This window comes from Bufo bufo, chromosome 5, assembly GCF_905171765.1.
Source record: "Bufo bufo chromosome 5, aBufBuf1.1, whole genome shotgun sequence".
NCBI lineage: Eukaryota > Metazoa > Chordata > Amphibia > Anura > Bufonidae > Bufo > Bufo bufo.
This window is the reverse complement of record NC_053393.1, coordinates 466337171-466350047: the sequence shown is the minus strand read 5'-3', so window position 1 is coordinate 466350047 and position 12877 is coordinate 466337171. Positions and strand designations below refer to the sequence as shown.

Sequence of the window (12877 nt, the reverse complement as noted above, 5' to 3'; positions counted from 1 at the left end):
GCCCATCAGAAGAGGAAACTGGTGTGAGACTACTCTATAGAGAGGAATACTTGATTTGATATTTGAACACAATTGTTTTTGAATACCATACCAAACTCTGTGCAATATACAACTCCCAACTGCACCTGCAGGGTAGAACATCAGCTCCTGGTATCAGTGGATATTATTAAAGTACTATTTTGTTACTGTTTTGGTCTTTGTAGCCAATAGTGACTGAGCAGAGTGCTGTTTTTGATGTATGGAGTGGTGCCACTGGCAAGGGCACACTCCAATTGGCTGTTTTAATCACCGACCACCCTCTTTTTTCCTATCAAGTGAACCAAGAAGCTTACCAAAGAACAAGCTACTAAGAGAGAATGTAGATCCGAAGTACATGCAGGTAATAGGTGAGCAGACGAATATAGTACTTTTATGATATCCACAGTTGACAGTCAGGAGCTTATGTTCTACCCTGCAGGTGCAGTTGGGAGTTGTATATTGCACCGAGTTTGGGATTGTATGTAATAGACATTCACTAGGTGTTGGGCTGAGTTGACAAATGTTGGTAGTCAGCGCAGAACCATTCTTGTTTTTAATATATATATATATATATATACACACTCACCTAAAGAATTATTAGGAACACCTGTTCTATTTCTTATTAATGCAATTATCTAGTCAACCAATCACATGGCAGTTGCTTCAATGCATTTAGGGGTGTGGTCCTGGTCAAGACAATCTCCTGAACTCCAAACTGAATGTCAGAATGGGAAAGAAAGGCAATTTTGAGCGTGACATGGTTGTTGGTGCCAGATTTCACAATCTGCTCAGTTACTGGGATTTTCACGCACAATCATTTCTAGGGTTTACAAAGAATGGTGTGAAAAGGGAAAAACATCCAGTATGCGGCAGTCCTGTGGGCAAAAATGCCTTGTGGATGCTAGAGGTCAGAGGAGAATCGGCCGACTGATTCAAGCTGATAGAAGAGCAACGTTGACTGAAATAACCACTCGTTACAACCGAGGTATGCAGCAAAGCATTTGTGAAGCCACAACACGTACAACCTTGAGGCGGATAGGCTACAACAGCAGAAGACCCCACCGGGTACCACTCATCTCCACTACAAATAGGAAAAAGAGGCTACAATTTGCACGAGCTCACCAAAATTGGACTGTTGAAGACTGGAAAAATGTTGCCTGGTCTGATGAGTCTCGATTTCTGTTGAGACATTCAAATGGTAGAGTCCGAATTTGGCGTAAATAGAATGAGAACATGTATCCATCCTCTGATGGCTACTTCCAGCAGGATAATGCACCATGTCACAAAGCTCGAATCATTTCAAATGGGTTTCTTGAACATGACAATGAGTTCACTGTACTAAAATGGCCCCCACAGTCACCAGATCTCAACCCAATAGAGCATCTTTGGGATGTGGTGGAACGGGAGCTTTGTGCCCTGGATGTGCATCCCTCAAATCTCCATCAACTGCAAGATGCTATCCTATCAATATGGGCCAACATTTCTAAAGAATGCTATCAGCACCTTGTTGAATCAATGCCACGTAGAATTAAGGCAGTTCTGAAGGCAAAAGGGGGTCCAACACCGTATTAGTATGGTGTTCCTAATAATTCTTTAGGTGAGTGTATATTAAAGAGTAGTAGGCAGCACTCCGGTATGAAAAAGAAAAAGTGGACTTCTTTATTTACCGATGCAAGTTTCAGCTCGTCTCAATGGAGCCTTTGTCACAAAGGCTGACAAAGCCTCCATTGAGACGAGGCTAAAACGTTGCATGGGTGAATAAAGAAGTCCACTTTTTCTTTTTCATACCAGAGTGCTGCCTACTACTCTTTATTTTATTGCTTGGGGATCCTAGTCCAGGATTCATCTAGGATTTGCACCTAGGATCTTGAAGAGTGCATCTGTTTGCTTTAATATATATATATATATATATATATATATATATATATATATATATTGTGAGAGTGGAGCTGCCAGAAGGCCATAGGAAGGCCATTCAAGTGGTGTATCTCACCCAGAGCAAGCTGGGTAACAACAAGAAAGCCTGGGAAAATAGGGTTTTCCCATTGTCTAGGGTCCTACCACTACGCTAACTATGGTGTGAACAAGGTCTGAAGGTGATGAAATCCAGCTCACAGCCAAGCTTCCACACAACCGCATAGCAGGACAACTAATGCAATGTGAACAAAGCAAGACTGTAAGCCACACCCATATCAGACCGTGTGATGGAGGTTACCAGGTGCAAAAGAATGTTTAAATGCCAGGTAAAGGCACATTCAATACATATAAAACAAAATCACAGAAATATAGTGGCAAATATGGGGGAGCTGCTCAAACCCCAAACACTGTAGCGTGTTTTTCATTGGGGGAGCAGTCCCACCGCATGTGGACCGCAGCAAACGACTATCCCCAGCAAAAAAATGCGTACAATGGAGGATGCCGGCGCGGTCCACATGCACCACAAAGGCATCCTACACAAAACGGAGCATTGTGCGGATGAAAATATAATTATATAAATCACAGAAAAAAATGCACCAAACGGATATGCCACTGACTATACTAGCTAGTCATACAAGCAGATATTAAAAGCTGAGACTTTTGCCAATATATTTCTGTCAGGAACACATCGGAGCCCATCATGCACCACGTCACGGTCTCTCAGCATGGCAAGGGTCCTACCACTAAGCTATCTATGGTGTGAACAAGGTCTGAAGGTGATGAAATCCGATTCATGATGGGCTCCGATGTGTTCCTGACAGGAATATATTGGCAAAAGTCTCAGCTTTTAATATCTGCTTGTATGACTAGCTAGTATAGTCAGTGGCATATCCGTTTGGTGCATTTTTTTCTGTGATTTATATAATTATATTTTCATCCGCACAATGCTCCATTTTGTGTAGGATGCCTTTGTGGTGCATGTGGACCGCGCCGGCATCCTCCATTGTACGCATTTTTTTTGCTGGGGATAGTCGTTTGCTGCGGTCCACATGCGGTGGGACTGCTCCCCCAATGAAAAACACGCTACAGTGTTTGGGGTTTGAGCAGCTCCCCCATATTTGCCACTATATTTCTGTGATTTTGTTTTCCCATTGTCTGCAGCAGCTAGCCTGGTAATGGGGTTAATTAGCAGCCAGCTGAGGAGCCCGAATAAATCTAGGCTGAGCTCCTCATTCAGGGCTCTCCCAGTCTGGAAAGGAGCAGGCTGTGTCAAGGCCTGTGGGAGTCGGGACCCTCTAACCCTGTGTGGGGGTAAGCACTGTGATGTGTTTTGGGAAGCTGGGTGGTAGACCCAGATCCCGATAGAGAGGGAAAAAACTGTTTAGTCAGTGGCCAGACGGCTGAGGATTTATGTTTTGGTTGCTGTTTTTGTGTTGATGTGCTTCAAAATACAGTAGAAGCATCGTTTGGACTTCAACCTGGTGTCCGTGGCGAAGTCTGTGAGAATGACCCCCAGATAAGAGACGATCCTTTACAATATATATATTAGATTGTATGTAAACTAATGGTGTGAAGTGTCAGTTCCCCACAGATCTGATAATGGTGGTCAATCCTGAGGATTGACCATCAATATTGTGAACCCTGAAAACCCCATTAACTTCACAGGTCTAGATGCAGATAATGATCTCCCGCGTATTTTAAAACGGTGTAAACAGTTCCAATGGTCTTAATATTACAGTTCTTTATGAATAAATCAATACAGTATCATAACATTGCTGTATTATCATGATGACGACAAGATCAAAATTAGGATTCCGTTCTTCAAGTAGACCCAAAGTAAACTTTGACGATTAAAGGAGTTATCCCACACCTATTTCATATTGCTGGGGGTCCAACTGTTGGGACCCTCAGCAATACTCAGAGCAAGAAGTCCTTGAGTTGTCTTGAATGGAGTGGAAGTTCATGTCAGTCCACGACTCTATTAATGTATATGGGAGTGACGTATACAGTGCTCCATCAGTCCCATAGAAATGAATGGAGAGCTGTACCAACTTGTGCACTATCACTCCATCTCATTTTCAGGATCACTAGAAGTTACAGTGTTTAGACCCTCAGCAATCCAACATTTTATCACCAAATGCTGTGAATATGTAATTTAAAAATTGTAGAAAAAATATTATAAACGAGTCCTTTTTTGCTGTTGTGCAGGATCCACTTCTTGCTCTTGTTGAATTTCATGTATGAGCTGATCTTTTGGAAGGTTATGAGATCTGAAAAACAAAAATTACTTGGCTGACCATTAAAGGATAACTGTCATATTTTTACTCAAATTAAATTTTCATATATGTTGTTGGTGCTGTGGTGATAATCCATAATCACTAATTATTGTGTTCACATACTACTTGTTTAGTAAGATTCCTTCCACAGCAACTGCTCCTCACAAGACTTCTTTCTGACTATCTTCACAAGATGGCCGCTGATGCCCTTACCCTGAGGCTAAGACCTCCCTCCCTAACTACCCAGAATTCATTTGGCTCATCTCGGGAACGCGCAGCCTCACCCCAACCAATCGGCTTTCTCCAGACTTAAACATGCCCTCTTCCTCCTGAGTAGTTGATCGTGAATATTCCAATCGCAAATTATTATTGCGAATATCGGCACTATCCCGGCCCGACGGGAGCGTGCACACAGCGTTCGAGACTGCCCACTACTATGTCCTCCGTATTCTGTATATAGAAGATAGGAGACGGAGGACACCTAGCAACTCAGTTTTAGCCGAACCACTGAAATGCCTGGGAGAGGAAAGAACATGCTGCAATTATTAGGTAATTCAATACCTATACAAAAGTATTAACTAGGGAACTAAGGTAAACTTAGTAAGACCAATCATATTACATTAAAAAAAAAATATGACAGTTACCCTTTAAGTTGTAATGGGTTTATTCAGGGGAGAATAAAAGAAATCAATTCTTGTCAAAATGCTAAAATAATGAAGGCTTCAAAATACTTTCAGATAATAGTAGCTTGTGATATGGCACTCATATATCTAAGGAGTCGGCTTCAACAATTATGAATTTATTATTACTTCATACATCATAACAATAAGTGATAAAAACCATGAATTTCATCCATAAAAAACATACAATAAAATATTACACTGCGTGCAGAATTATTAGGCAAATGAGTATTTTGACCACATCATCCTCTTTATGCATGTTGTCTTACTCCAAGCTGTATAGGCTCGAAAGCCTACTACCAATTAAGCATATTAGGTGATGTGCATCTCTGTAATGAGAAGGGGTGTGGTCTAATGACATCAACACCCTATATTAGGTGTGCATAATTATTAGGCAACTTCCTTTCCTTTGGCAAAATGGGTCAAAAGAAGGACTTGACAGGCTCAGAAAAGTAAAAAATAGTGAGATATCTTGCAGAGGGATGCAGCACTCTTAAAATTGCAAAGCTTCTGAAGCGTGATCATCGAACAATCAAGCGTTTCATTCAAAATAGTCAACAGGGTCGCAAGAAGCGTGTGGAAAAACCAAGGCGAAAAATAACTGCCCATGAACTGAGAAAAGTCAAGCGTGCAGCTGCCAAGATGCCACTTGCCACCAGTTTGGCCATATTTCAGAGCTGCAACATCACTGGAGTGCCCAAAAGCACAAGGTGTGCAATACTCAGAGACATGGCCAAGGTAAGAAAGGCTGAAAGACGACCACCACTGAACAAGACACACAAGCTGAAACGTCAAGACTGGGCCAATAAATATCTCAAGACTGATTTTTCTAAGGTTTTATGGACTGATGAAATGAGAGTGAGTCTTGATGGGCCAGATGGATGGGCCCGTGGCTGGATTGGTAAAGGGCAGAGAGCTCCAGTCCGACTCAGACGCCAGCAAGGTGGAGGTGGAGTACTGGTTTGGGCTGCTATCATCAAAGATGAGCTTGTGGGGCCTTTTTGGGTTGAGGATGGAGCCAAGCTCAACTCCCAGTCCTACTGCCAGTTTCTGGAAGACACCTTCTTCAAGCAGTGGTACAGGAAGAAGTCTGCATCCTTCAAGAAAAACATGATTTTCATGCAGGACAATGCTCCATCACACGCGTCCAAGTACTCCACAGCGTGGCTGGCAAGAAAGGGTATAAAAGAAGAAAATCTAATGACATGGCCTCCTTGTTCACCTGATCTGAACCCCATTGAGAACCTGTGGTCCATCATCAAATGTGAGATTTACAAGGAGGGAAAACAGTACACCTCTCTGAACAGTGTCTGGGAGGCTGTGGTTGCTGCTGCACGCAATGTTGATGGTGAACAGATCAAAACACTGACAGAATCCATGGATGGCAGGCTTTTGAGTGTCCTTGCAAAGAAAGGTGGCTATATTGGTCACTGATTTGTTTTTGTTTTGTTTTTGAATGTCAGAAATGTATATTTGTGAATGTTGAGATGTTATATTGGTTTCACTGGTAAAAATAAATAATTGAAATGGGCATATATTTGTTTTTTGTTAAGTTGCCTAATAATTATGCACAGTAATAGTCACCTGCACACACAGATATCCCCCTAAAATAGCTAAAACTAAAAACAAACTAAAAACTACTTCCAAAAATATTCAGCTTTGATATTAATGAGTTTTTTGGGTTCATTGAGAACATGGTTGTTGTTCAATAATAAAATGAATCCTCAAAAATACAACTTGCCTAATAATTCTGCACTCCCTGTATATTATAACACCACTAAAATAGCATAATTAGGAATATATAATTTAAACTAGGACTAAATAGTATTCACCATGATTACCAGGTTTTGTGTTGCAAATGTTGCATACTATTGCATCTCCATCGATTAATCAGCTTCACATAGGGTTAAGTTCAAACAGTCAATTTGAATGATAAGTATAGGATATAGCCGCACCATATGTTTGAAAGGTTCATGTTGTCATTATTATCTCTGTATAAGGTATAGTTCACAGATGCTTAACAGTGGGGGAATTGAGCTCTAGGTGCGTCCCACCTGTTTAGAGCTATATTATTCCCTTACCTCCGAATCAGTGTGCGGCTTGCTCCTCTGAACTCTGCCGCTTCAGCATCCCTTGTGCTCCTATCCTGGCTTGCTCCAGTCATGTGAGAGTGAATTTGCCAGACTCCAAGTGTTCTATGGAGCAGTTGTTCACGAGGGGACGGATCAGTTTCTTAATCAGCAGGCAGCAAATAGGTAAGCGATCTTCAGCGTACGCAGAGACAATGGTGTTGCAGATTCCTCGCAGACGCGTTTCGAAGTCCTATAGGTGACTGACTTCTTCCTCAGTGGTAACCTGGCACATATCGCAACACCTTTTTTATACCCTATTTCCTAATAGAATACAGTTGTAACCAAGTCCTGACCTGGATCATACCGATGGCTGCAACAGAATCCTGGCCCGGATTGTGATCAAAAGGACAATCTGATTATAAAGTAATTGATGTTCAAATACAGTTATTTAAACTTATTGTGTCTCTTTATATCATATAGATATATTGTAAATATAATTCATTAGTCTCTTACTTCCAAATTCATAAAACGCTGATTGCGATAATGATGCGGTTTCTATGCGTTTTTTTCCCATCAATGCGTTTTTTCCTTTATTACTGCTAAAATATATTTATTAACAATTGGAATAAAGAGTTTTGGAGAAGCTCTATTCTTTTCTACTCTATACTCTTCTTTCACTTTTTCTGTATCCTATAAACATTTATAAAAGGATCTAAAATCAATATAAAAGATATATGAAAAATATAAAGATAAAAATGTAAAAGAACATATAGAAGACATGATAAACATGAGGTTGTGGTTAAATCAGAGATGGATGCCCCCCACCAAGGCGCCATATATCTTTTATATTGATTTTAGATCCTTTTATAAATGTTTATAGGATACAGAAAAAGAGAAAGAAGAGTATAGATTAGAAAAGAATAGAGCTACTCCAAAACTCTTTATTCCAATTGTTAATAAATATATTTTAGCAGTAATAAAGGAAAAAACGCATTGATGGGGAAAAGAACAAATAGAAACCGCATCATTATCGCAATCAGCGTTTTATGAATTTGGAAGTAAGAGACTAATGAATTATACTTACAATATACCTATATGATATCTATATGATATAAAGAGACACAATAAGTTTAAATAACTGTATTTGAACATCAATTACTTTATAATCAGATTGTCCTTTTGATCACAATACGGGCCGGGATTCTGTTGCAGCAATCGGTATGATCCAGGTCAGGACTTGCTTACAACTGGATTCAATTAGGAAATAGGGTATAAAAAAGGTGTTGCGATATGTGCCAGGTTACCACTGAGAAAGAAGTCAGTCACCTATAGGACTTCGAAACACGTCTGCGAGGAATCTGGACTTTGCAACACCATTGTCTCTGCGTACGCTGAAGATCGCTTACCTATTTGCTGCCTGCTGATTAAGAAACTGATCCGTCCCCTCGTGAACAACTGCTCCATAGAACACTTGGAGTCTGGCAAATTCACTCTCACGTGACTGGAGCAAGCCAGGATTGGAGCACGAGGGATGCTGAAGCGGCAGAGTTCAGAGGAGCAAGCCGCACACTGATTCGGAGGTAAGGGAATAATATAGCTCTAAACAGGTGGGACGCCACCTAGAGCTCAATTCCCCCACTGTTAAGCATCTGTGAACTATACCTTATACAGAGATGATAATGACAACATGAACCTTTCAAACATATGGTTCGGCTATATCCTATACTTATCATTCAAATTGACTATTTGAACTTAACCCTATGTGAAGCTGATTAATCGATGGAGATGCAATAGTATGCGACATTTGCAACACAAAACCTGGTAATCATGGTGGATACTATTTAGTCCTATTTTAAATTATATATTCCTAATTACGTTATTTTAGTGGTGTTATAATATATTATTTTATTGTATGTTTTTTATGGATGAAATTCATGGTTTTTATTACTTATTGTTATGATATATGAATTAATAATAAATTAATAATTGTTGAAGCTGACTCCTCAGATATATAAGTGCCATATCACAAGCTGCTATTATCTAATCATTTTTTGGTGTTTGGAGTTAACACCTTTTAGATATTGAGCACCTTCCCATCCTACCTGTAGGTAGAGCCACCTCATTTAATTACCTTCAAAATACACTGCTCAAAAAAATAAAGGGAACACTTAAACAACACAATGTAACTCCAAGTCAATCACACTTCTGTGAAATCAAACTGTCCACTTAGGAAGCAACACTGAGTGACAATCAATTTCACATACTGTTGTGCAAATGGGATAGACAACAGGTGGAAATTATAGGCAATTAGCAAGACACTCCCAATAAAGGAGTGGTTCTGCAGGTGGTAACCACAGACTACTTCTCAGTTCCTATGCTTCCTGGCTGATGTTTTGGTCACTTTTGAATGCTGGCGGTGCTTTCACTCTAGTGGTAGCATGAGACGGAGTCTACAACCCACACAAGTGGCTCAGGTAGTGCAGCTTATCCAGGATGGCACATCAATGCGAGCTGTGGCAAGAAGGTTTGCTGTGTCTGTCAGCGTAGTGTCCAGAGCATAGAGGCGCTACCAGGAGACAGGCCAGTACATCAGGAGACGTGGGCAACAACCCAGCAGCAGGACCGCTACCTCTGCCTTTGTGCAAGGAGGAACAGGAGGAGCACTGTCAGAGCCCTGCAAAATGACCTCCAGCAGGCCACAAATGTGCATGTGTCTGCTCAAATGGTCAGAAACAGACTCCATGAGGGTGATATTAGGGCCCGACGTCCACAGGTGGGGGTTGTGCTTACAGCCCAACACCGTGCAGGACGTTTGGCATTTGCCAGAGAACACCAAGATTGGCAAATTCGCCACTGGCGCCCTGTGCTCTTCACAGATGAAAGCAGGTTCACACTGAGCACATGTGACAGACCTGACAGAGTCTGGAGACGCCGTGGAGAACGTTCTGCTGCCTGCAACATCCTCCAGCATGACCGGTTTGGCATTGGGTCAGTAATGGTGTGGGGTGGCATTTCTTTGGAGGGCCACGCAGCCCTCCATGTGCTTGCCAGAGGTAGCCTGACTGCCATTAGGTTCCCGAGATGAGATCCTCAGACCCCTTGTGAGACCATATGCTGGTGCGGTTGGCCCTGGGTTCCTCCTAATGCACGACAATGCCAGACCTCATGTGGCTGGAGTGTGTCAGCAGTTCCTGCAAGACGAAGGCATTGATGCTATGGACTGGCCCGCCCATTCCCCAGACCTGAATCCAATTGAGCACATCTGGGACATCATGTCTCGCTCTATCCACCAACGTCACATTGCACCACAGACTGTCCAGGAGTTGGCAGATGCTTTAGTCCAGGTCTGGGAGGAGATCCCTCAGGAGACCGTCCGCCACCTCATCAGGAGCATGCACAGGCGTTGTAGGGAGGTCATACAGGCACGTGGAGGCCACACACACTACTGAGCCTCATTTTGACTTGTTTTAAGGACATTACATCAAAGTTGGATCAGCCTGTAGTGTGTTTTTCCACTTTCATTTTGAGTGTGACTCCAAATCCAGACCTCCATGAGGTGAAAAATTTGATTTCCATTTTTTTATTTTTGTGTGATTTTGTTGTCAGCACATTCAACTATGTAAAGAACAAAGTATTTCAGAAGAATATTTAATTAACTCAGATCTAGAATGTGTTATTTTTGTGTTCCCTTTATTTTTTTGAGCAGTGTACTTTCCTTCCCAAATCCTCAATGTTCCCCTGCTACTGCTGTTTGGGTTCCTTCCTGCCCCATTAGTTTACATGTGTGCATGATGATCGTCCGATGAGTAGGCCAATAAATCACAGTGCAACACAGTGATGTATCAACCACAGTGAATGGATGTCCAACTCAAGTGACATGCCATATGGACATCTATGAAAAACACACCATCACATGTGACAGGAGACCCAAGCAGTAACAGCAAGAATCATGAGTAATTTGAAAGGTAACTATATTAACAATTTTATTAATTAGGATAGAATGAAATGCTTTTATTTATATATAAATTTTACATATATTTAAGTAAATTAATCACTAATTTGAAAAATGTCTTAGTATTCATGTTCAACATGCTTAAATGAATTATCCTACGAAAACTATTATTGCAATATACATGCTATATATACAGTGGATATAAAAAGTCTACACAACCCTGTTTAAAATGTCAGGTTTCTGTGATGTAAAAAAAAAATGAGACAAAGATAAATCATTTTAGAACATTTTCCACCTTTAATGTGACCTATAAACTGCATGACTCAATTGAAAAACAAACTGAAATCTTTTAGGTAGATGATGATAATATGGTTGCCTAAGTTTGCACACCCTTAAACTAATACTTTGTTGAAGCACCTTTTGATTTTATTACAGCACTCAGTCTTTTTGGGTATGAGTCTATCAGCATGGCACATTTTGACTTGGCAAGATTTGCCCACTCTTCTTTGCAAAAACACTCCAAATCTGTCAGAATGCGAGGGCATCTCCTGTGCACAGCCCTCTTCAGATCACCTCACAGATTTTCAATCGGATTTAGTTCTGGGCTCTAGCTGGGCCATTCCAAAACTTCAATCTTCTTCTGCTGAAGCCATTCCTTTGTTGATTTGGATGTATGCTTTGGGTCGTTGTCTTGCTGAAAGATAAAGTTCCTCTTCATGTTCAGCTTTCTAGTAGAAGCCTGAAGGTTTTGTGCCAATATTGACTGGTATTTGGAACTGTTAATAATTCCCGCTAGCTTAACTAAGGCCCCAGTTCCAGCTGAAGAAAAACAGCCCCAAAGCATGATGCTGCCACCACCACGCTTCACTGTGGGTATGGTGTTCTTTTGGTGATGTGCAGTGTTGTTTTTGCGCCAAACATATCTTTTGGAATTATGACCAAAAAGTTCAACCTTGGTTTCATCAGACCATAACAACTTTTCCGACATGCTTTTAGGAGACTTCAGATGTGTTTTTGCAAAATGTAGCCTAGCTTGGATGTTTTTCTTCGTAAGAAAAGGCTTTCGTCTTGCCACTCTACCCCATAGCCCAGACATATGAAGAATACAGGAGATTGTTGTCACATGTACCACACAGCCAGTACTTGGCAGATATTCTAGCAGCTCGTTTAATGTTGCTGTAGGCCTCTTGGTAGCCTCCCAGACCAGTTTTTTTTCTCGTCTTTTCATAAATTTTGGAGGGACGTCCAGTTCTTGGTAATGTCACTGTTGTGCCATATTTTCTACACTTGATGATGACTGTCTTCACTGTGTTCCATGGTATATCTAATGCCTTGGAAATTATTTTGTACCCTTCCCCTGACCTTTTAACAATGAGATCCCTCTGATGTTTAGGAAGCTCGCTGTGGACCATGGCTTATGCTGTGGGATGCGACTAAGAAAATTTCAGGAAAGACCAACTAGAGCAGCTGAACTTTATTTGGGGTTAATCTGAGGCACTTTGAATGATGGCAGGTGTAGTTTTATTTTTTTTCTTAAATCTAAAAGATTTCAGTTTGTTTTTTTAATTGAGTGGTACAGTTTGTAGGTCACATTAACCCCTTAGGGACTTAGGACGTACCAGTACGCCCTGTTTCCCGAGTCCTTAAGGACCCAGGGCGTACCAGTACGTCCTGTGTAGTTTTGATCACTGCCGCACGTCCGGCAGTGATCGGAACAGGGTGCCTGTTGAAATCATTCAGCAGGCACCCTGTGACAATGCCTAGGAGGGTCCTGTAACCCCCCCCCCCCGCGCGCATTGCCGATCGCTACAAACCGCAGGTCAATTCAGACCTGCGGTTTTTAATGCTTATGCAAGTTTCTAATCCCTGCGGTCCTAAACAGGAGCAGGCGCGTGATGTCAGTGAGTGAGCGCCGCCTCCCGCACTGCCTGCTGTTACCGTTACCGGAGCTAAGACAAAGTA

The 12877-nt window shown here is 41.5% G+C and overlaps 1 protein-coding gene across 2 annotated transcripts in view; it reads right to left on the bottom strand.

Annotated features, from left to right (window-relative positions):
* Nucleotides 1–3482: 3482 nt before the first annotated feature.
* Nucleotides 3483–12877, bottom strand: part of LOC121002339 (solute carrier family 22 member 13-like) — a 52191-nt gene continuing 42796 nt past the window's right edge. The window contains exon 10 of one of the 2 annotated variants that reach the window (XM_040433778.1): nt 3483–4222. In XM_040433778.1, the coding sequence (XP_040289712.1) occupies nt 4066–4222 (157 nt within the window). In that variant the 3' untranslated portion in view covers nt 3483–4065. The remainder of the gene's footprint in view (nt 4223–12877) is intronic. The other variant, XM_040433779.1, reaches the window with a different exon arrangement.